Consider the following 23,161-nt stretch of genomic DNA (forward strand, 5'->3'; position numbering starts at 1 on the left):
AGCGGCTGACACGGGGCCGAGCCCCTTCTTCACAACCCATAGCTCTGGTGACAAGTTTCCAGAGACAGCAGCGCTGGGAAACCAGATCCGCTCCCCCCGGGGAGGGCTGGAGTCATTACACCCCCCGAGCCGGCACCGAGGGCTGCTGCGCAAGCAGAACACATTGCTCTCGGCTTTAGCACCTCCCGGAATGATTTGATTGATAGGGAAGGTATAAATTTCCTCTCTCCGGGCACCGGCAGCTGCTGGTATTTCACGTCCTGAGCTTATTCCTGTACCCATCACACCTTTATCTGATATTGATGCTGCTGCAGAAATGCTGACAGACGGCACCGGGCTGTGTATCTCGGTTGGAAACAGCGCAAGGAAGAGACAAACTCATCGCTCTCACTCAGAGAGCATCAGGCACTGCTTTAAGAGATGAAATACAATCAGTTCAGCCCCCGTAACACGCTCCTTCCCCGTTACCCAGCAAAGGAAGGACCCTGAATACAGCTCCAGGGCTATGGATCACACTTTGCTGGGCTAATTCCACTCCAGCCGGCGCCACGGCCACCCCCAGTCACCCCCAGCCATGTTACGACTCTCCCAAGCTTGCCAGAGCTCCCTGGTTTTTGGGGAAATGGATTCCTTACGATAGCAGCCAGTCCCATCCACGCCGCTCACCGGGCTGGCTCAGACCTGCTGGAGATCCGGCAGCCTGGGAAGGGCTGGTTTGCTCTGAAAAACGGGTTTCGTCTGGGCACGTGAGGCACAGGGTTACTGATCTGCAAGAATTTAGACGCACTTCCCACGTAGGTTGCTCCAGACAGACCCCTGCCAGCAAACCCTCTCCTCTGACCGTCCGCAGGAAGCCTTCGCCCCAGGGAGCGATCCCAGCAGCACCCAGCAGTGCTGTAAATTGCCCTCACGGCGCATCCTTCACTTAAAAGGCCGCTCTTTGCGAGGAAAATGAAGGTACTCTGGGTCCCTGGGGCGAAACACGGCCCTGCCGTGCTGTCGGTTCCCCGGGACACAGGCTGGGGAACGTGTGATCGGCAAGAAGGTCTCTTCTTCTTCTGTCCCCTGGGTGAAACGCCTGAATCCTGGGGGACTCAAGGCGTCCTGGTTCCCTCCCTCGCTCTGCACCGGCACTTGGGCAACGTCCCTCTGCTCCAGCTCGCCCTGGCACCCGTGTGAGCAAGCTGCCAGGGCTCTCCGCAGCCGGCTCAGGGGAACGGAGCAGTCCCGAAGAGCCAACCCAATTCAAATGGTCCCTAACGCAACAGCCATGCCGTCGGAGTCGTTTACCACAGAGCAATTAGCACTACAGCTCCGTGCCGCTGAGCACAGCCTCCTCCTGCCCGGCGGTGCAGCTTTCTGGCTGTGCTGGCTCTTTGGCAGCAGGTGGACGATCTCAAGGGGCAAATAAATTGCAGAAAAAGACGCAGGGCTCAGAGTCAGCAGAGCTGAGCAGCGAGGACACGTCGGGGCTGCGGAGCGGGGCTGGGGAGAAGAGCGAGGCGGTTTCAGAGGGCTCTGCCGGCGCCAAAGCCAGCGGCCCAGGACGGGGTTGGCAGCTCTCAACGTGCTCCTGTCCCGCTCGGGGCTGCTGTGCTGTCACGGAGCCTGGCAGCACCACCTGGAGCCGTAATCCCAATCCTTCCCGCAGCCAAGAGCCGTGCCCAAACTAAACCCTCAGCGCCGGCGTCGCGGCAGCACCCTCTCCGCTGGCCATCGGCGCGTGGGACGCGCTCACTTACGGGCATGGGGATCTTGGAGAGCTCTTTGCCGATGCAGTTCTTCATGATGCTCCAGAGGTTAAGGCTGTAGTTGGGTTTGTCAGGGATGCGAGTCCGTCTCCTTTTCTTCGGCAGGAGATCTTTGCAAGTGGACTCATTGTAGCTGCTTTGATTTGAGCTTTCAAAGACCTGCGGAAGCAAGGGAAGAAACGCAGGTGTAACCCGGGCTCACGCAGCATGACCCGACCAGAGCCGGCAGCTCCCAGGAGCAGCAACCACAGCTCAGGGGACGTCGTGTGCGCTCGCGCTGGGGAACGTCACTAGAAACCTGTTCTCCAGGGCACGGGGGAAATAACAGGGGGTGCAGTTGCCCCCCAACACTGTCCTGCTTCCCTTAGGAGGGTCTGGGGTGCTGCTGTAAGACCGCTGACGTCTTTCCCCCCGCCGCGGCTCACAGAGCAACCAACTCCGCTCCATCCTGGAGGCGCGGGAGGGACCTGGCTGGAGAGCCCCTCCAACAACCTCCTCCTCTCCCCTGGTCTCCTCCCGCCAGGACCGTCCCTCCCGCTCTGCCCGGCCAACTCACGCTGTCCTCCAGGTTCCAGTCCTCAGGGTGGCCCTCGCTGGCCCCGCTCAGGTTACTGCCCGAACGCCTGCGGGGAAGCAAGCACCGGCTGGTAAACACGGGAAAGGGCGGAGAAGGGGAGAGAAGAGCCGAGGCCGGTGCAGCACAGCCACCATCACACGGACCATCTCCCTGCAGCACCCCGGGGAGCTGTGGGGAAGGTGACGGGGTGACGGAGGCCGTGCGCAGGCGTTGGGAGGGGATGCTCAGCGCGGCGTGTCCCAGCCTGGGCGCCGAGAGCCCCCCCGTTTGCCAGCGAGCCCAGCGGCGTGACCACGGGGCAGAGCACAGGTGCCTCCAGCCCAGACGGACGCCCAGGGAGGTGCGAGGGCAGGTCAAGGCAGACGAAGGCAAGGCACTCCCCGCTTCTGCCCAGTGCTCCAGGGGATCTCCCTCCAGGCTCCTGCCCAGCCTCCCCTCGAGCCCACATCAGCTGCTGGGGCGGAGGACTCAGCTTTACCGCAGCACAGGCTTGACGTCTGCCCTTCCTCGCCTGCTTCGCTATAGCCGAGGCCATCCTCAGCCTCGCTCGCGCCAGGGATGCAGGAGCAGACGGGTGCAGGGCAGAGCCTTGGGCAGCGGCAGCGCGTTTGCTGGGGGGCGTGCACGCAGAGTAGCCCCGCGGGACAGGATGCTGCCCTCAAGCCCAAGCCCAACGCCAGGCAAACCATCTCTCCCCTGCTCTTCCCGCACTCGCAGCAGGTTTCACCGGGGTGCGCCGTGCGATGCGTTGCCCTGGGAAGGGGGCTCGTACCTGTGGTGCTTGGGGTCTGCGGTTACAGTGATAAAAGCTGGTGCATCCTCCATGGCATCAAAATACTCCGTCTCTTCATCTTCATCACTGGCCTCTCCTTTGGCAGACTGCACACTCCCTGCTGGCGCAAAAGGTGTGAGGTGCTCGGGTGCTGCTGGTCCCCACCAAGCACAAGCCTGTCCCCAAAGCCCACCCTCCTCCCGCTGCGTCCCCTCCAGCGCTGGCTCCCTTTACAGCTTGTCCCTCTCCTCTCCATCCCACTCCAGGACCAGAGGATGCCGTACCCATTTCCAGCTCCTAAAAGCAAGGATGTGCCCTGGCAGCTCCCCAATCAGGGCACACGAGGCTTCCCTGCCGTGCTCGAGAGCACCTCCAAAAATGCCACCAGGCTTCCTGAGCCAGACACTCGCACATCGAACCACGTCTAACGCGGCTCCCACTCCAGCACCGCCCCGTCTGCTGGGAAATCCAGTCAGGGTTAAAGTAGAAAAAAGAAAATCACGTTTCAGGTGATGCTCAGAGAGACTTCCCGGCTGTCGGGTCTTCCATCCCCACGCTTATAAACATTTCTCTCCCCTGCTGCAGTGGGAGAGATGGCTAGGAAGCTGGGAGCAGACATTAATTGGGGTGACTTTTGAGACCCCCCTGCAGCTCCCCTGCTCCTGCTCCCCGAGCGCAGCCTTGCCGCGGGCTTCACCGCTCCGCACAAAACCACCGCTGCAGCTCTCGAGCAGCCTCGGCAGCGCGGGGCACACAGCAGAACCTCGCTCGGGGTCTCTGGGCGGTTCCGCTGCTCCGGCAAGGGGATGCCACGGGCAACTGGCACGCAGCGCTGCCAAGGAGAGACCAGGACAGCCGCCCCGGCTCCAGCCACCTCGCCGCAGCAGCCCGTCCGGCTCAGCAGTTCGCTCGGCTTCCCGGCAGGGTTCGGCAACCTCCTTCCCTGCATCGTTCCCACACTCCTCCAAAGGAGCAGGGTCACCCCCTGCGGTGGGGCCGGGGCGGATTTGTGCCTGTCCCTACAGCGATTTCCCCCTGCCCTCCCCAGTGGGACCACAGAATCATTTGGGTTGGAAAAGCCCTTTAAGATCATCAAGTCCAACCATTACCCCAGCACTTCGAGCCCACCACTAACCCCTGTCCCCAAGCACCCCACTGCACGGCTTTTAAATCCCTCCAGGGATGGGGACTCCACCACTGCCCTGGGCAGCCTGTTCCGGTGCTGGACAACCCTTTGGGTGAAGACATTTTTCCTAATATTGACCCTAAAGCTCCCCTGGCACAACCGGAGGCCATTTCCCTGAGCCATACAAGAGGGAGGGCAGCGCCTGGCCCTGCCATCACCCCTCAGGGCAGCCGCTATTCTCTCCCTTGAGCCTCTGTATCCTTTAAAAATAAGACAAAGCACTATTTGCGATTTTTGGCTACCAGGCTGTAACTAATGCCTCCTGCAGGAAAGGAGATTTGGCACAAACAAGCAAAGCTATTAGATTTTATTGCCCATGCGAACAGCAACGAGCCACCACCACCCTGCGCAGCCGGGAACTCGGCAGCGCCAGGGGACCCTGGGCTTCCTCCAGCACCGCGGCTGCCCTCCAGCAGCCGGAGACGTGCCCGCCGGTGAGGGTTAAGGCTACCCAAACAGTCTGAAACAGCGTGAGCAAGCCGGGGACACAGCCCTCTCCTGCATCCGGATCTTGGGGACATCCAAGCCCCCAAGCAAGGAGCAGCGGGACAGTTAGGGACAATTACGGCATAATGGGATCCATTAAAAACAAATAAATGACGGGCACACAGAGCATTCATTGCCTTCTGCTTCCTTCCCATCCCTGCCCACTCGCGACCGAGCAGAAAGTCCCCATCCATCCCGGGGCTTCCCGCCGGGCTCTGCCCCTCTACCAGCCCCAGCCGCGCCGGCGCTCACCCTTGGCGGTGCTGGTGATGCCGGTGCTGCCAGAGGACAGGCCGGGGGCCCCGCGGCAGGCTCGCTCCAAGCTGTTGTGCTGCTTGGCTAACTGCTCGATGGTCTCCTCCAGCCGGATCCTCTGCTCCCGCTCATACTGCAGCGCCCGTTGCCATTTTCGGCTGTGAGTTTCGGCTAAGTCCAGGAAATCACGGCAAGCCTGGAGGGGAGGAAGGGACACGTCAGCGCCCGGCACGGCCCTCGCAGCCCGGGAGCTCGTCACGGAGCCAGCGCTGGCGCGTGGTGACTCCAGAGCTGACTCCCTGGCACTCCTCCTCCTCCTCCTGTGCCAGGACCCTGGTTTGGGCAGACGCAATCCCAGCGCTCTGCGGGATCCCCTGTACCCAGCGGCTAACGCCAGCTCAGCCCTGACCACCCAAACCTGGACCACCCCCTGAGGAGACGGCTGCAACAGACAACCGCCTGCAGACCACGATGCCACCATGGTGTCCCATCTCCCGCGGCAGCCCGGCTCCCGGTGCCCGAGCCCCGCAGCCTGTTCCCATCCCCGACCCCGGGAGCCCAGCCTGGGCTCACCCAAACCTCAGCCCAGCCCTTCGCAGATGCCCCCGAGACCCCCTGCAGCCACCTCCACCCCCGAACCTGCAGGTGGGGAGAAGCTGGACGGGACGACGGTCCCCAGGGTGACAGTGCCAGGGGGACAGCCAGACGGGAGAGGATGCTCAAGCCAGGAGCCGGCGAGTCCTCTGCTCCGAGGAGGCAGAGAGGGAGGATGCCCAGCTCCTCCCCGGAGCCACACAGCCCAGCGGACAGCACAGGGCCCGGCCTGGCCCCCACACCATGGCCGAAACCCTCTCCTCTCCGCGATGGGCCCCTTTCCGGGGAACGGGACCCGCCGGCCGCAGGGACGCACGCAGACACCAGACACGCTCGGCCCAAGGGAAGGAGGGCTCACGCGGTGCGCTACACGACGCCTCGCGGGATGCGCAGCGTCCCTACCCTGTGCCGCCGGGGCAGGCAGCAGGGACGCCGTGACCCGGCCCGATGGGAGAACTCCTCGGTGGCAGCAACCACCGCCGCAGCCGCCCTGAGACCTGCTCAGCATGGCCAGGACTGCAAGCATCGCCCAGCCCCGGGCGTGCTGGACGCCCAGCGGGAGATTTCCAGACACAGGACGTCCGCTCGGGGCCAGGACGCTGCCAACTCTCACGAGACGCCCTTCCGTCGTCTGATGAGACAGCCAGCTCTCAGAGTTCCGTTTTTAGGTTATTTTTCATATTAGACTGAAACACCCGAGTCTCCTCGACTTCGTCGCTTCCTTTGCAATCAACCCCACGTGACGCTGAGCAGAGGCAGGGCTGCACCTCCTCCTCCCGCCCCTAAAGCTCTGCACGTTGGGCTGCAATAAAATTCTTCTTACGTTTAAAAGTAGGAAAATGTGATTTTGATTATTTTCTACGGGAGTTTGGGGGCAGGCTGGCAAATTCACTGTGCTCGTGCTCCAGCTAGCTCCAACTCAGCGTCATACCAAGGGAGGCCCTCTTCAGAGAAACGCTGGCCTGAAAAACTCAAAACAATTCAAAAGGACTAAAACCAGAGAGTTTTGAACGTCCAACAGACTTCTAACCATCCCGAGGGCTCGGTTATTTTCCATGTTTCCATCTACTTGGATTTCACATGTGACTTATTCAGCTCTGGGCAGGTTGCTCTAAATTTGGGCTGCAGGTGGCACCTGAACATCGAGGTATCTCCTGGTCAGGCAAGAACCTCAGGGCTTCAGCTTCCATACCCTGGCCTGATTTTACCAGGATTCATCGGTTCTTTGCCAAACCTCTCCTTTGGATAGGAGCAGGATTTGAGTCTCATCCAGGGAAAGAAGTTTTGCCTTTAATAACATTGGAAACGAGTCACCAGGAAAGCGACACAAAGCATCGGAGCTTCATATTTTAGGTGAGGAAGCACAAAGCAGAGGGAATGAACATCCCATGATAAGAAAGAAAAACGCAGGGGGTGGGCACACATGCCTTCGGTGACATCCTGAACGCTGCCACGTGCCCTGGGAGCTCAGCACCGCCCCCAGCCTCACCTCCAGGAGCGGGAAGAGGCAGGAACCAAACTCGGGTCAGATAAACGAAGGACAAACACATCTGTCCTTTGGAAAAAGCATAAATCAACGTAACCTGCCATATTTAAGATGTTTCGCTTCGCACTCACCTCTGCTCTCTCCTGCTTCCCAACACCTGCAGCACGGAGGGACCAGACCCTGCCCCGACTGCACCGAGCACAGTCCACAGGCGGGTTTCCGCAGGATCAATCCCAGTATCAAACTGGTCGGCGTGAATTTAAACCCACAGACCCCCACTCTTGCAAACCTGCTATTTCTTCCAGTGCGGACGGGTACATGCAAGTGTTCCAAGCGTGAGCTCCAACATACATCGGTCTTCAGCACCATTAAGGCTCTCTAACGAGACGCAATCACAGAAATTGATTGCTAGGCAGAAATAACTCAGCCAAAAAACGTTTGCCAGCTCTGAACGCGGGTTTGTCCTACGGCGTCAGCTTCTCAGCCTCCGGATTTCCGTTTGTGGCCATCAGCGACCCCAGGAAGCGACTCGGCGGTGCCGTCGCTCCGATGGAGATACCCACCTGCCTGGGCTCAAGAAATATTCCCCTGCGAGCACCACGTGGCAGCGGCGTTAAGGCTGTATCGCCAGCCAGGACGGCGGGTGGGAACGCCCCCGGGAAAGGAGAGGGGCAGAGCCCTCTGCACATCCTCAGCGTCACGATGGGCGACGCGGCTCGCGCAAGCTTGGAGCAACGCGGCAGGTCCCCCCGCTTCGCTGTTTGAGGCAGGGAGGTCCTGTCCCCCCAGATTCCTGGCTGTGCTCCCTTCCTACATCCCCCCAGCCCGATGGGGACCACCCAGCTCCTCCTCACGCGAGCCGCGGACCCCGTGGGGCCGTGCGGACGGGCACGGGGAGATGCGAGACCCATCTGCAGATTTTCAGGGCACTTCGCACCGCGATTTCACCTCATTCCCTGGAAACGACTCAGCTCCTCTCCCCACCCCAGAAATTCCCGTTGGCAGCCGCCCACGGCCACAAAGCCCACGGGCAGACCCTGCCCTGATGTTTCATACCCAGCTTCAAGCTGAAACCCCCTGCCAGTTAAAACTAACCCGTGCCCCAAGCTGGCACGTCGGCTGCTTTTATTACACTGATGCATTGCGATAAGAGGATGAAACACAAGGGCAAGTAATGAGATAGCGGCCGTGACCTTCCCAGCCCGGCAAAGCTCATTATCTGCTCCGAAGGTCCCTCTCCGCAGGCAGCCCGCACAGAAATACCCATTTTGGCACCGCTCGCTGGCACCGAGGATGGAAATTGCCGGCTGTCCCCGGCTCAGGGGGTTGAGCGTTTTAAAACGATGCGCTAGGAGATCACCTGTAATTATCCTGCTGCAATTAAACATGATTTGTAAGGTATAACGGTAAATTAGGGGAAAAGGAGGTAATTACAGAGGAGCCCCGCGAAGGCAGCCCTCCAGCACACCACCAGGGAGCTGGGAGCCATGGGATGTGGAGGAGAAATCGCTCGATCAGTCAACGGAAATCAATGTCCTAAATCAAAATCGCAGCAGATAAAACCCCGGGTCCTCCCGTCCCAAGGCTGCGGACCTTCGCGGAGGATCCGTGCTGTATCCCTAAGGGAAATCTGCACCAACAGGCTTCATTTACAGCCACATATAAAAAAAAAAATTCATGTGATGGAGAAGCGGCCAACGGCACTGCAGACTTTCTCCACGGAGCGTGGGGAGGTTTGGGGAAGATGACCGGGATGGTCTTCGCGCTGCCCCAGACCCCACCGGAGGCAGCGGTACCTCCACGCAGCAGGTCGGGACGATGCTTGTTCCTGCCAGCATCCCACAACTCGTGTCCGTGTGGAATTAGGGGCCGGCTAGCGTACGTACAGGGTTTATTCCCTGGTTTCGAAAGGCTGTCGGGCCACCTTTGTGCAGACTCTTCCTCTGTAATGCAGACGCTGGCACGAGCGCCCTGCCCGTGCTCTGATCCAAACCACCGCACTCACGCAGCAGCCGGATCAACCCGGGTGAGCGTCACCTTCGGTCGTTGGAAGAGAAGCGATGCCGCGGTGGTTAACAGGAGAACCTCCTGCAAGAAAGATCCCCCAAGCCCAGCTCCCCAGCTGCCAGCAGCAGCCAAGCAAATTAAAGTAATTAATTTGGCTTTATACGTCCTACAGCCAGGCAGCGCAGAGTTTCAAAGGGATGCTCGCCGGAGGTGAGAGTGGCACCGAGCAGGGCTCGGGGTGTATTTTTCCACCGCCGTCTGTCTCGACAGAGCTCATTGCTCAGCCAAAACATGCCCAAGCCCCCAGAGCACCAGCCCACCAGCTCCCTGGGGGTGCAGGGAGTGGGGGACGAGTAGCTCAGACACGGGCATCTCCCCCGGGGAGGCCGACATCAAAGGGAAATGAATCCCAGCCCTCATCTCGGGCTCGGCTGTCTGGTTCTCCTCAACCCCCACGGCTGCTTGCGTGGTCCAGGAGGAGCCAGGTCTCAGCCTGAGGCATCTCCGCGACGTCTTGGCTCCACCCCAGCTCACCGCCCGGCAGCAAACCCCAGCCCCTTCGGCGGCTCCAACAAAACCCCCCTTGGCCAAGGCTGTTTTGGCCGTCCCCGCCTTTGCCAACCACAAACCAAGACGGGCAGCCGTTGCGTTAACGGCGTTTGCTCACACGGCACCAGCTCGAGCGAGGAGCCGCGATGACCTTTCCTCAAGACAAAGAACCAGGCGCATCGAACGCGGCCGCGGTCTGACATCCTCCGAGGCCGCCCGCTCCCCAGCTGTCAGCAGCAGTAATTAAAACGCCGCTGGCTGCCGCCTTCCACCGAAGGACGTGACGCGACTCACTTCTGGTTACAGCCGCCAAAGCCCAGCGAGCCGCACCTTCCCCTTGCACACGCCTTCCTCTTCCAGCGAAAGCCCTCGCGACACGCTGTGCCCGTCCCCCCTGAGATGCAGGATGGAGTCCCCGGACACACCGCCCTGGGGCCGGCACGCCAACGCGGCACTGCTGCTCGGCGCGGGGGAACACGCCGGAGAGGCCAGGGAAACGAATCCAGAAGGAAACCATCCACGAGGAGCAGTCGGCCAGGTCCCCTGCGCCAGGCTGGGATGGTGTCGCCACCGCTCGCGGTGACATCCATCACCGAGATGCTTTTTCCAGCTGGCTGAGCATCACCGGCGCCCAGGGCGGTTTGGTGCCGCTGCGGAGCAAGAGAACGTGGCCAGGAAAATGGTCCTGGAGGAAAGGGGGGTGAAGGCAAGTGGGAGCCAGGGCTGGAAAGGGGGACGTCCTGCGAGGTGTGTGGGTTTGGGAGATGACGCTGAGATCCGGAGCAGCGAGTGGCCGTGCGGGGAAGGGAGGAAGGAAGAGCGGCGTTCGCCGAGCACAACAGCCGGAGCAGGAGGCACGACGGCGGGGTGGATGCCCTCCGCATGCCTGTCCCCACGCAGAGCCGCAGCAGAAGCGGGGATGGGCGGCAGGAGAAGCCCCAGAGCCGCTGATCCAAGCCCAGATCCTCCACCGGCAGCCCCAGCGCAGGGCTTGCAACACCCCACAGCCGGTCACCCGGGATCGGGGCCGCGGGTGAGTCCAGCACGCTCCCAGCAGCGCAAGAGGCACACGGAATGCCTGCTCCAGGACTTTCCAAAACCGGTCAGGCTCTGCAGTCCCTGGGGCAGGGCTTTCGCAGGCACAGCACCCAGCACCCCGATTTCTGATCGCTCCTCTGCAAACGGGTGAAACGAGTCAGGCCGTCACCCGTTGCTGCTTGCACCCCAAACGGCAGCACCCAGCTTGCACCAGCCGCAGGCTGGCGGGTGCCTGGGGATCCTGGGGTGTTCTGCCAAGCTCCCATTAATGCAGGGGGGGGACGGCAGACACCCGTGCACAGCCCAGGGCAGGATTTAACCCTTGGGCTCTTTAGTGTCAGCTGTCACATACCATTAGCAGGCATCCGCTCAGCACCACGGGCATCCCAGCAAGGGAGAGCAAGCGTAGTAATTAGAGAGAGGGATCCCCCCCCCACCCCCCGACCGGCTTGCTTGGATGTTTGCAAGCAAGGATTGCAAATCCGCTCTCTGCGGAGCGGCACCAGAGGCTCAGGCACCCCCGTTGCTGCAGGGACCCAGCGGCCGCCGGATTTCCGACAGCCACCGTGCTGCTTTGGTGCGGGGAGCCGACAGTGCAGGGTGCGAGCAAAACGGGGAGCAACTTCCCGTCTCTGCATGAGTCGCCCTAAATCTCAGCTGCTGCGACCAAAACGCTCTTGGAAACGCAGCTGCCGGGAAGCCCTGAGTTGGCACCGGTGCCGCGGGGGTCCGTCCTCGCTGAAGGGGACCCCACGGAGGGCACTGAGAGCTGGGAGACTCCCAGGGGACCCCAACCCCGAGGGTTTGTCTCTTCTCAGGGCCAGAGAGAAGAGGCGGCGGTGCAGCTCCGCGTGTCCCTTCCTCGCAGGAGATGAAGGGTGGGAGCTGCTCGCCCTGCTGTCACTGCCCCAGCCATGCCAGCGGTGCCCTGGCACCCCCATCCGTGCTCCGGCTAAAAGCGATGCCGCAGCACCTCGACCCGCTGGGACAGCCAAGGAGGACCGGCTGCAGCAGGAGATGGCGTGACAAGGTCCCAGGACAAGCTCTGACCCAGGCAAGGAGATAAATCCGTTTGTGCCTCCACTCTGCTGAGTCCTGACCTTGGATGGGTTTGGTTCGCTGCTCTGCGCCACACTGGGATGAATCCGGGCTCCGCTCCCCTCCTGCACCACTGACCCTGCCGCAACGGCTCAGCCGGCGCCCAGGATTTGGGCTGAAAGCACCCACAAGCTGTCGGCCTCGTCGTCCCCGTCTTCTCCTGTTTCAGAAGAAGCCAGGGGCTGAAGGGCTGGGGAGCCACCCCCCTCCCCCCGAGCTCCCACCTTACCTCAAACAGGGACTGGGAGCACCCGGGGGGAGCCCGGACCTTCTGCTTCACCGCTCACGTGCATCACGGCTTCCTACCTCCATCGCTGGGTTGCATCGCGTCCTCCCCAACAGCGACAGAGCTTGCAAACCGCCCAGGACTAAGGTACGCAGCCGATTTTGGCGGCAGCAATCCTCCCTCCGCCGGCGGCCGAGGAGCAAAGGGACGGCCCCCACCGGTGACGCCGGAGGACGCAACCAGCTGCCTCGGAGCAGTCCTGGGGCAGATTAAGGTGAGGGCAGGGGACACAAACCCGGCCAAAACTCCAGCATCTGGGTCATTACTCATTCATTTCATTAATCCCCCCCCTTCAAAGGTGCAAACAGTTGCAGTTGCCAAGCAGGAGCAACACCTCGAAATCCAGCTTATAAAACCCTTACGGAGCGGCGGCTAAATTTAGTTACAGCTGAACCTGATCTGGGTTGTAAGCAAGACACAGCCACAAATCCACGTCACGCCGGCGCAGGGACACGGGCCATCCTCACCGAGGTCAGCGGGCAAGAGGCTCCTCGGTGAACGCACCGCAAAGGAGAGCGCAGCCGCCGGTTTGCAGGATGAAAGCAAAAGAAAAGCAATTCCCCAGCGAGCTGTACGGCCAGGGTGTCAAGGCTAAGCACATCGAAGAATACAGCCTTCATACAGACATCCCCATCATCCTCTGAGGAGCCTACCCACCCCATGGCTTCCCTGCAGCACGGGGTGAGACCACGTCACACCCCATATGCCCACGTCCCCCCGAGCCATTGCTGCCGCGACGCAGCTGCTGCGCTTTAGCAGCGCCTGGATGCACGCAGGGCTCAAGCAGCACCCACGTTTGCTTCGGTCCCGCACAGCGGGGCTGCTCCTACCCCCACAGCCCAGCCAGGCAGGGACAGGGCATGGCACGGCAGTCCCCAGAGTGGGGTCCATCACGAGGGCGGTCGGCTGCTTTCGGTGCCTCCTGGAGAAAAAAGGTGATTTCTCCCTCCCACCCTACCCTGCCTACGTGAACTTTAGCCGTTGCCCTCCTCAAAGGTCTCCCCACGACCAGCCCTCCAGCAAAGCAGGAGCGGGACCCGCAGAGGATGCTGTGCCCATCCCCACGCAGCATCCCACCCCACCGGGAGACCGGCTTTAATCCTCCGGCACCCGCCTGCTGCCTCCCCATGTATGGAGGGGACGGCAGAGTGCAGGACATGGCACAATGCGTCCCACATTTTGCCGTGGAGCCGGAGCTGGACAGAGTCAGGGTTGGAGAGCAGCGGCCAAGACGCTCTCCCACTCCGCAAGCGCGTTTGAAAATAATGAAGGTGGCGGCGAGGCTGAGGCAGGGCTGCTTGGTCACCCCCGAACGTCCCGCCGGTGCTTATCACCCGTCTTGCAATTCTGGCAGGTCACCAGTGATGAGAGATAAAAGCAAGCTCCATCCGTCTGCGGTGCGGGTGCAAGGTCCCGGGGAAGCCCAGCATTACCTGCAACCGGGCGGCAGGAGGGACAGAGGCGCGTTCCCCTCCTCTCCATGGCCGGAACGAGTTGCTGTAGCAGGTCCTAGTCCAGCACCGCGTGGTGGGGCTGGAAATCACGGTCCAGACAAGGAGGCACAGCCAGCGTAGCCAAAAGAGCGCGTTTCCATGGAAAAGCACGACTGAGGCTCCTGCAAATTCCCATGGAAGAAGAGTCGAGGTGCCATCAAGACCCTGCCGGGGAGCAGGAGGTGAGATGAGGTGCCACCAGCTCCGTGGCCCGTCCCCGTGCCCAGCAGCCGCTGCCAAGATGGGCAAATTTAGCACCTTTCACACATTTGTCACGGCAAATATACCAGATTTCACAGCTTGTTGCAGGCTAACAGGAACATCGTTAACAGCCCGCAGATTATTGATGCAGCTGGGAACGTTCACCCGAGGTCAGCTGTGTCCCACCAAGGTGGTGGTGCCACCCGCCCACCGGCATCTCTGCAGAGCCGCAGCGCTCCTGGTTCCTCACCGGGAGCAAACAGTCAGTATCAGACCCAAAGAACACAGAGACGGAGTTCATTAGCTTCAAAGTGTAAATGATCGCGTCACGCTGCGCCGGATTTCTGCCCCGAGGTCTGAACCACGGGGGATGACAACCTCTCGGGGATGTCCTAGCGAGGCTGAGCATTCACCACCTCCAACGCAATGCTGACGGATACCGAGGGAACACGCTCAGACCTGCGGTCCCACCTGCCCCGAGCATCGCAGAGGAACAGCCCCGCGAGTCTGACCTTTGGGGAGGACAAAACCCACCAGGGAAGTGCCCGCCATCCTGGGAGCCACATCTCCCGCTCCTCAACCAGACCCTTCCTTTGCCCACACGGGACAAGGACCACTTCATCACTCGGGAGCGACAGGAGAGAAGGAAACCGCCAGATGCGTTCAATCATCTCTTTTTCAACGGTGAATTATACAGCGAGAGCCGTCACTTCATTCATCAGGGGAAAGAGCGCCTTGCCATTCTGCACGCGTCTGGTGCTCGGAGATAAGTGCTCCCTTCCTTCCTGGAGTCATCAAAGCCCTGGGACACATCTGCGCTGCTGCTTACTGCGGAACAGCCCAAGGGAAGGGCGATTTCTGATGCCCTTTTTAGCTCTGAACACATTCACACCGTGTCAGCGCTCCAGGCGCGTGGCACGGCATAAAAATTAGCAGCTTGGATTCAGAGCGGTGAGATACGCAGAGGGTTCGCACTGAGAGAGGGTTAATTTGTCGTCCCTCTTGCCCCCGAAATACTCAGAGCAGAAAGTAAAAGGGAAAATACAAGGATGGAGCTGGCCTGAATCCCAAATCATCTCGCACAAACAGTCGGATCGCAACGAGACGCGGTTTTGAGTGCAGTGACCTGCGGTGACAGCGATGGCACCCACCGCCATGCCGGTGGCCCAAGGCCCAGCTGGCCGGACACCACCGGGAGCAGCAGCGCTGGGAAACATCCGGATCAACACAGACTGCTCAAATAACGGCAAATCCGCCCAAATCCTCGGAGTGACCCTCAGCCGGCTCACGAGCATCCCGGCTGCCCGAAGGAGGAGGGTGCAGGCAGGGCGAGAGCCACGTCTCCCTGCGGCAGGGCTGGTGGCACGAGGAGAGCCTGAAAGGCCGGGCGCAGCCTCGCCCAGGCACACAACACCCCCAAAAAAATGAGGTGGCACTGTGTAAAAACGGTGGGGACAGGAGGTGTGGGTTTAACACCAAAAATCCTCCCACTCCCCATTGTTTTTCTGTCCATACGTCTAAACGTTACGTTGGAAGGAGCTCTATGTCCAGGAGAAACGGGCGTCACAGAAACGCGCAGACGTGGAAAAGCTCGTTAACGCCCCAACGGGCAGCGGGAAGACACCAGAGCAGAGCAGGCTCCAGCCCAGCTCTCGGGGACCTGCAGCACACGCCGCACGCTGCCGGCGCCAGCCTCTCAGCGAGGTCCCCAGCGCTCACCCAAGGTGCTCCCAAAACCGTCCGGGGAGCACCTCGTGCCCCAGCAGTGCCCGCTCCTCTCTGGGGACCGCGTGTCCAACGGAGCCGTCGCTACGGGGCGGGAGTCAGGTCTGGTCTCACGGTTGCGTCTCTGGGAGTTTTATTACTTTATCGTGTTATTCCGGGCCATCTGCCTGACCGCCACGCAGCCGCCAGCGTCCCCCGCCGGGAGGCAGGCTCAGCGCCGCTCAGCCACCCCAACGCGCCGTGCCCAGGCCGCACCCCGAGGAGCACCTCGCCGCGCGGCCGAGGCAGCAGAGGCACTCCGTGAGCGCAAGCGCCATTGCAGACGCGTAATCCACCCCGCGCAATGAAGAGAGGATTAGTGTGAAACAGCGGCAAATCCGCCAGCCCGGCTGCGTTAACAGGCTCCTCTAATCCCGTACCCACGCGGCCTTTACGGAGGCTACCGAATCCGTCGTCATCGCGTACTCAGCAAGATAAAAGGAAATTTCCCTCGTGGCTCTGAGAAGCCGAATAAGCCAACGCTACCGGGGGTTACGGACCACAGTGATGCCAGCCGGGAGCCACAGCCCGGGAAGGATGCAGGGTCTGGTTTCCAAAGCATCGCTCTCCGACAGAGAAATAATTAAGACATTTGCTGGCTGCTTCGGCGTGCCGGCAGCACCGCCCCCTTCCACCCCAAACCTCGCTGAGCAGAGCGCAGCAGCTTCGCTGGCCGTGCCGGAGGGTTTGGTGGCACAACGCCGCGTGCCGAGGACACGCCGGGGCCGGTACAGGAGATGCACGGGGAGAGCTGAGACCTCCTGCCGGGACCCCCTGCTGCAGAGCGGCCGGCCCCGAATCGTGCCCTAGCCAAGTTTCGCTGCTCTCCTTCGGCAAGGCTTGTGTCTTTGGCTTTTCCTTTTGATGCTCTTCCCACGGGGCCAGCAGCGGGGCCTCTCCACTGCCACGTGTGCCAAAATCACCTCCCCGGGACGCTCCCACCATTAGCTCTTCCCCCTCGGGGAGGCACCTCCAGGCGGCCGCTGCAGCTTCATCCTTCCTCTTCGCTTCCCCAAACCACCGAAATCCACCGCAGGAGCGAGGGGACCCTCGCAGGGGTCTGCAAAGCAGCAGAGCCAGCACCACGAGAGCGGCCAGTCTCCACTTTTCGGGTGCCTGGAGGCGTGATCCCTGTTCTGGTGTGCTCCGAGAGCTCTGTCCTGCAAACGGCGCTCTCAAAGAAAGATTTAACGAGGCTCTCGCTAGATTTTTCTTTTCTCATCTGCCCGATGGAGCGAAGTCCAGGCTGGAAGAGCATCTGTCCCCAACCGCACGGCGGGCGGCTGCGGTGGCAGCGAGCAGCTGGCGTTGCCCAGGGGCAGCTCCGACCCTGGGATCTGGAGGAAGCGGCTTCAGTTCGTTCCTCGGTTTCAGCCTCGTGCGATGCCTTTGCAATCCGCTCTGCTGCAGGAGTGCTGCAGGAGCAGGAGTCGCCGGTAGCAGCACATTTAGCGGCAGCACCCCCCACCCCACTCCTCTCCCAGTGCCGTAACGGCTTCCTGGGTAAATCTGCAGGACAGCCGGCCCGCCATGTCAGTGCCTTCTCCTTTGGCAGACGCTGAGAGAAGCGTCTCGGCGCATCAGCCCGGGCAAGAGGCAAACACGACCCTTGCGATTCCCCGGGCAGAACCCCGGAAGGGATCAGCCCGGCGATGCACGGCTGTTTGCAGCGTCCCCACGTCCCCACCCTGCCCCGGGGTGCCGATAACCACCAGGCACGGACACGTGGCAGCTGCCTGCGTGCGGCGGGCAGCTGCCAGAGGATGACACGAGGGACGGGCAGGGCTCACCTGGTCCCAGCGCTGCGTTTTACAGCAGCGGCAACGCCCGGCTGGGCTGTGCCACGGTTCAGCAGAGCTGCCGGTTAACACCAGGCACTGCTGACAGCGCAATCCCCGTCTCCGACGTGCTAAGCCCACCGACAAGCAGCCCCGCTGATCCGGCAGCCGCCTGGGCAGAAACGCTCCGAGCTCTCCTCTGAAGCTGCGATAGAAAAGTTACGGCTCTCAGCCAGAAAAACAGGAGGGCAGAGCTGTGAGAGGCACCTTCGGGTGACAGACGTGTCCCCCATCTTCTCGTACAGGACGGAGTCTGAAGCTTCCTGGGGTCAGACGAACACGAGGAGGACGAGGAGGAGCAGGAGAGGTGAGAAGCCCCAAGGCAGGGTGAGGATAAAGCACGTTGTCTGCAGGAGCAGCTGCCAGAAGCCCCAGCCGGCACGGAGGCCCCACAGACACGCGCGAGGTCTGAGTGATGCGATCTCGCAGGGAACGATGAGGATGATGAGGGGAGCCGGAGGAAGGCACTGCCTGTCTGAACAGTTCTGAGCAGAGATACCCTCACGCCTCTCAATAAAAAAGCAATGAAGGATGCCCCGGAGGAAGTTGCAGCAGCTCCGAGCGCAGGGGCTGGGCTCTGCATCTCCGCATCTCCGCTCCCGCGGCCCCCTGCCCCGCTCCAGCAGCCGTGCGGGCATGGACGGACCCCAGGGTGACACCCCTCACCCTCCACCACCTCCCCCCGGGAACAGCAAAGCACCCACCAGTTATTTACTCGCCAGCGCGGCGCATCCACAGCAGAAGTGCCCGGCACGCACGGACCCCTCACGGCAGCTTTCTCGTCCGACGAGGATTAGGGTTGAGTTAGAGACTTAATCCCACGGCCGGGGGTTTTCTGGGTCGGTGACATGGTTTTCAATGCGCCGATTAGCGCGTGTGTCGTTAGCGCAGCACAAATAATTAACACAGGCCATGTTACAGCGCAGGCATGCAAAAACAGGCTCCTCCTGTGCGATCACCATCGCAGGAGTCACAGGGAAGAGAAGCCCTGCCCCGCTGCAGGGTGCCGCTCTGATTTTAGGCAGCAGAGCATCTGCTTGGGGCCAATCCCTGCCGCTAACGAAGCAGATCCAGGGGTTGAAGCCGGTGCTGGCTTGCTGCGGTGCCTGAATTAACCCCTGCGCTGGAAGGATGCGTAGGGTGGAGGGCTCCCCCAGCCCCACTAACTGTACTGGTGTAAACTGGGAGTAGCCCAGCAGGCTGCTATTCCTGCCGGGAGCGCTGCGCAGGGGTCCGTCGTGTCTGCGGTGGGTTCAACATCAGTCCGGTTTAATATGGCCACAATTTTAGGAGTAGGGATTAATCGCAGCAGCATCCCCACGGGGGCAGAGGAGCTCAGCGCTTCACGAGAACAGCAGGGAAGCTGGGACACGGGAAGGCAGAGCAGCAGCTCTGGGGAAAGGCATCTTTTACCCGGGCAGCTCGCTCCAGCACAGGCCCCCAGGAGGTCTCAAAATAAACCGGGTAAGCGGCTGTAACCCCCAGCTCCAGCGCTCAGACCCTCTGCAGACCCACCCACAGTGCCCACCGGCGGCTGCCTGCACCGGGCAGATGCCACTCCAAGTCTCCAGGAGCCGAGCGTGGCCGCGGGGAGAGCTCAGCGGCTCCTCAAGCCACCGGTGCGCGGCACAGGGCCACCCCACGACTGCTGCCGAGCCGGAGCACAGCCCCGGAGGGCTCTGCAGAGAGAAATGCTGCCAGGGCTGGAGGATGCAGCCTCCGGGATGCTGCTGGGCAGCCTGGAGAGGCTTAAACCAACAGCCCGCGGCCGCCTTCCCCAGCGCAGAAGCAGCACACACTGTTAGTGATTTCAGGGCTGGCTCAAGCACCGGCTTTCGCATCCTTAAAACTTCTCCCTGCAGGTGCAGAGGGGTGAAGGATGCTCTTTGCTGACATCTTGGGGTGCCGGTGCTCCGGATGGGTTCACTCCCATGGGAGAGGAAAAACCACGTGGGGAAGCCAGTCTGCCTCGAAGCAGGTACCGGGGTCCTCCACGCGATGGGCTGGGGCAGCCACCAGCGCGGTGGCCTCTCGGAGGGGCAGGCGTGCGGTCCTTCGGCTCCCCGGGAGCACCCGCTCCACGCCAGCCCACACGGGGCTCCCTCCCCACGAAATCTCCCCTGCTCAGCACCTCCCACCCAGCACCGTACCCTGCCCTGGCTGCCTCTCTCAGCCTTCCTTGCCCTGGCTGAGCCTTCATCCACCTCTGCTCCTCATCAACCTCGAGGAAAAACACCCGGGTCGAGCCCGAGCTCCACGCTCGCGGCCCCTGAGGCAGCACCAAGGCAGCCGGAAGAAGGACGCAGCTATTGCACGCTCACACACAGTTCGGCCGCCTCCAAGCTTCGCCACAGCAAACGCCATTCCCAGTAAAAACTTATTTTAGCACCACCCACAGCCCCGTGAGCTCTTCCTGACGCCCAAACTGGCTTCCTCGGCGCGTCCGCACGGCCCTCCTGCCTGCCATCTGCTGCTAAATTATGAGACAGGAGCTTTCCCTGCTCCTTGGGCGAGTCTACGCAATTCAGCCCAGCACTCTTCGTCTCTGTTCCTCTAATTATCCCTTTAATTTGTTGCTTCTAATTTTTATATACCTCCCACTCCTCCCACGCGGCAGATTGCGACTCGCTTTTCCGTGTCTCCTCCTCGTCGCTCCTCGCAGCCCCGCTGACACCGGGCGGCTTGGTCCCGGCGAGGCTGAACTCTGCTGCGAGTCGTCCCCCCCGGCATGGTATTACGTGAGATTTCCAAGTTCGGATGGGAACAGAACAAACGGGCGGCTCGCAGAGGTCTGGGCTTAAATTTAAGCCCTGCGACAGTCAGTCCCTCTGCGTTTCAGATCCTCACCTGTAACACAAAGCTCCAGCACGTCCCGCTCTGCCTCTGCCCAAACCTTCCGCCGTCATCCCGAGCATCACTCGCCCAGGGGCAGCCCGAGCCACTCTCTCCTCCCGATCTCCGGAGGAGAAGCACAGGGAGTCGGCGGAGGCAGGCACCCGGAGCACGCAGCGAGGAGGTCACCTTCACAGCGAAGCTCTTTCATTTACATATGTATTTATTTATTTCTACTCGCTTGCTGCCGCTCCCCGCGGCTCCGGGGACATTTACATAATCGGATCGCAGGCGGCTGGATGGAAATCACAAGCGCCGGGCGCCCTGGAGCATCCGTCCCCTCCCGCTGCGGGCAGCAAAGCCCAGCCCTGCCTGTCCCCTGCCTGCAGCCGGGGCACGCTGGCTGCACAGGTCCCAGCCAGGAGCGGGAGCCAAGCGCAGAGCCCAGGGCTGCTCCCGTGAGCCCAGCACTGCTCGGGAAGCGGGCAGGGGCAGGCACAGCTCCCCGGGGTCTGCGGTAGCTCGCGGGTCCGAACCCCCCTAAGCTGTTCAGGGGCGCAACCGAAAAAGAAGCGACCACGGCACGATCTTCGGCAACCAACGGACAGTGCTGCGTGTCACCGTTCCCAGCCGGCCACGGCGTGGGTGTGAGACACAGCGTCTCCTGCAAAAGCCAAGCTCTGCAGCGCGGGCAGAGGCGATGCTCTGGGAAGCAGGATTTGGCCATGGAGCGGAGCAGCGGGGTTCGGTGCTGCGGCCGGGGCAGAGCGTGGATGCGGAGCATCACTGTGGCAGCACCAGCCCGTCGCTACGGGCCAGGACCTCTCTGGGGAAGAGCTGGCAAGCAAGGGCAGTTTAATTTCTCCTGCAAGGAACTACCGGCCCGTCAGAAGCACCCCGTGCTCCCACGGGATGCGTGGCCATGAGAAGATCGAGGTGGGCAGGAGCAGGGTGTATTTTCACCTACTGCCAGGAGATGGCTTGCCTCTGCGTGCTTCCCTGTAGCGATGTTTCACGTTTCAGTACAGAAGATTTTGGGACCTTTGCCTTTCACAGAACTCCCCTCCTCACCCCACGAGAGGCTCCCTCGGCCGGGGCCGTACAGCAGCTCGCAGAAGGCATCGCCCCATGCTAAAAAGATAAATCAAGGCGCAAAAAGGGATCCGAGCAGGAAAAGGTGGCCGCGTAGCTGGGAGCACCAGCCCGCCGCGATGGGGTGGGTCAGGCTGTCCGTCCCCCTCCCTCCTGGCCCCCATCACCCTGCCCTGCTCGCCCTCCTCCTGCCTTTCTGATCCATCCCCTCAAAGCGTCGCTGCTTCCTGGGGGTCAGCGTCCCCCTGCCCACAGCCCCGTCACCTCCCCCCAAAACGTCGGGCTGATCGGCAAGCTGGGCAAGCCGCGACCGCCACCCCGGAGCTGCCACTCCACTCCCGTCCTGCTTCATCCACGGTCGTTACAGCCTTTGGACGCGTCCGCCAGACGCTCAGCCACGAGCTGTAGTACAAAAGGCTGCTGTTAAAAACGGATCTCTGGCACCCACCTGAAAACACGTGCCTCACTCCCTCCCGGCCCCTCTTACCTGCTCCGTGTTTTGGACAAACCACGTTTCTACCGTTCTTGCCCTGCACAACAGTTTTTGTGCTATTTCCCACCATCCAGACGGCCTCGCTCAAGCTTTTATCACGTCGCAAACCACCGCAACCTCCTCCTCTCTGGGCTGGACACGGCAAATATTGCTCTGCTCATCCCTTCTCAAAAGGCTGCTGGAGAAATCCTCTCCTCAGCAATTCCCTGCCCGCATCCCATCGCCGCTCTGCCTTCTAACAGCAAACCCCCGCCGCTCCCGGCAGCGCCGAGGGCTCCGTCGTCACCTCGCGCCGCTCGTGACACGCCGCCGTCCCCATTCTGAAAACTTCGACAAACTCTCCGCGGGGAGAGCGCTGCACAGGCACCCCCAAAGCTGCTCCAAAACATGAGATGCCGTCCCAGGAAGCCCTTTCCCCCCACGGCTGCAAAATCCTGCGAGCGGGGACAGGGAGGATGCTGCGATCGCGGGGCTCCTGAGTGCCTTCCATCTCCCACTGTGGATTACTATTATTATTTTTTAAAAGCCCACATGAAACAGCACACGACCTCCTTTTGCTCAGGGCTGGGACAGCACGGCGACAGCGCCGCTCCATTCACAATTCCCCGAGCTCTGCCTTCATATATTATGCCAGGTCTGTTAGGCTTTTGGGTGGGGTTTTGTTGGTTTTTTTTTTTTTGCTTTTGCTTTAAATATTTTATTTAGTTTTACTCTCTCTTTCCCTCCCCAAAGCTCACCAGGGAAAATCAGGCTCCCCAGGAAGGGCTGTCTCACCACGACGGAGGCAGATCCACACCCCAAACAGAAGCTGTCCAAAAAAGAATGAGAAAGCACCGTCATGCTGCACAAGGCAGGGAGCAGCGTCGGTGCCGACACGCTCAGCACGACCTCTACCCAAGCGGTCTGGGAGAGCACAGCTGGCACCAGACAGCTCTCGGACCCCAAGGGGGTTAAATCCCCCGGTCGTGTAAAACAAGGGCAGCTTCATGGAAGTCGATGAGGATGGAAGCGACGTGGGGATGTGGGTCTGAATCTGCAGCGGGCAACGGGCTCCGAAGCGCTGTGCCAGGCTGCAAGGCACCCCCAGGCACAGCTCAAAGCCCCTGTGCACCCCAGACCTCTGCTTTTACATCCAAAAACGTCCTATTTCGGAGCAGCCTCCCCAGAAAGCACACTAAGGATACAGCACACCTGTGTCTTGGGGGGTTCCACGCACCCGTGCCCGCTCCCCGGGCTGCACCTTCCCAACTTCCCAGCCCCTCGCCGCAGCGCTGAGCCGGCACCGAGCTCCCGGCCGTACCCGAGCCCCGCGCCAACGCACGGCTCTTGCAGAAAGCCAGCGCACGGGGAGAAAAGGGGGTCG

General features: G+C 61.4%; 1 protein-coding gene across 4 annotated transcripts in view; it reads right to left on the reverse strand.

Annotated features, from left to right (window-relative positions):
* Nucleotides 1-23,161, reverse strand: part of OSBP2 (oxysterol binding protein 2) — a 121,912-nt gene that overhangs the window by 12,054 nt on the left and 86,697 nt on the right. For 2 of the 4 annotated variants that reach the window (XM_054844399.1, XM_054844396.1), the window contains 4 exons: nucleotides 5,025-5,223; nucleotides 3,101-3,218; nucleotides 2,308-2,374; nucleotides 1,743-1,910 (listed from right to left, as the gene is read on the reverse strand). In XM_054844399.1, coding sequence (XP_054700374.1) covers nucleotides 1,743-1,910; nucleotides 2,308-2,374; nucleotides 3,101-3,218; nucleotides 5,025-5,223 — 552 coding nt within the window. Of the gene's footprint in view, nucleotides 1-1,742; nucleotides 1,911-2,307; nucleotides 2,375-3,100; nucleotides 3,222-5,024; nucleotides 5,224-23,161 lie in introns of all 4 variants that reach the window. The other 2 variants (XM_054844398.1, XM_054844395.1) reach the window with 1 other exon arrangement.

Source organism: Grus americana, chromosome 16, assembly GCF_028858705.1.
Source record: "Grus americana isolate bGruAme1 chromosome 16, bGruAme1.mat, whole genome shotgun sequence".
Classification (NCBI taxonomy): Eukaryota; Metazoa; Chordata; class Aves; order Gruiformes; family Gruidae; genus Grus; species Grus americana.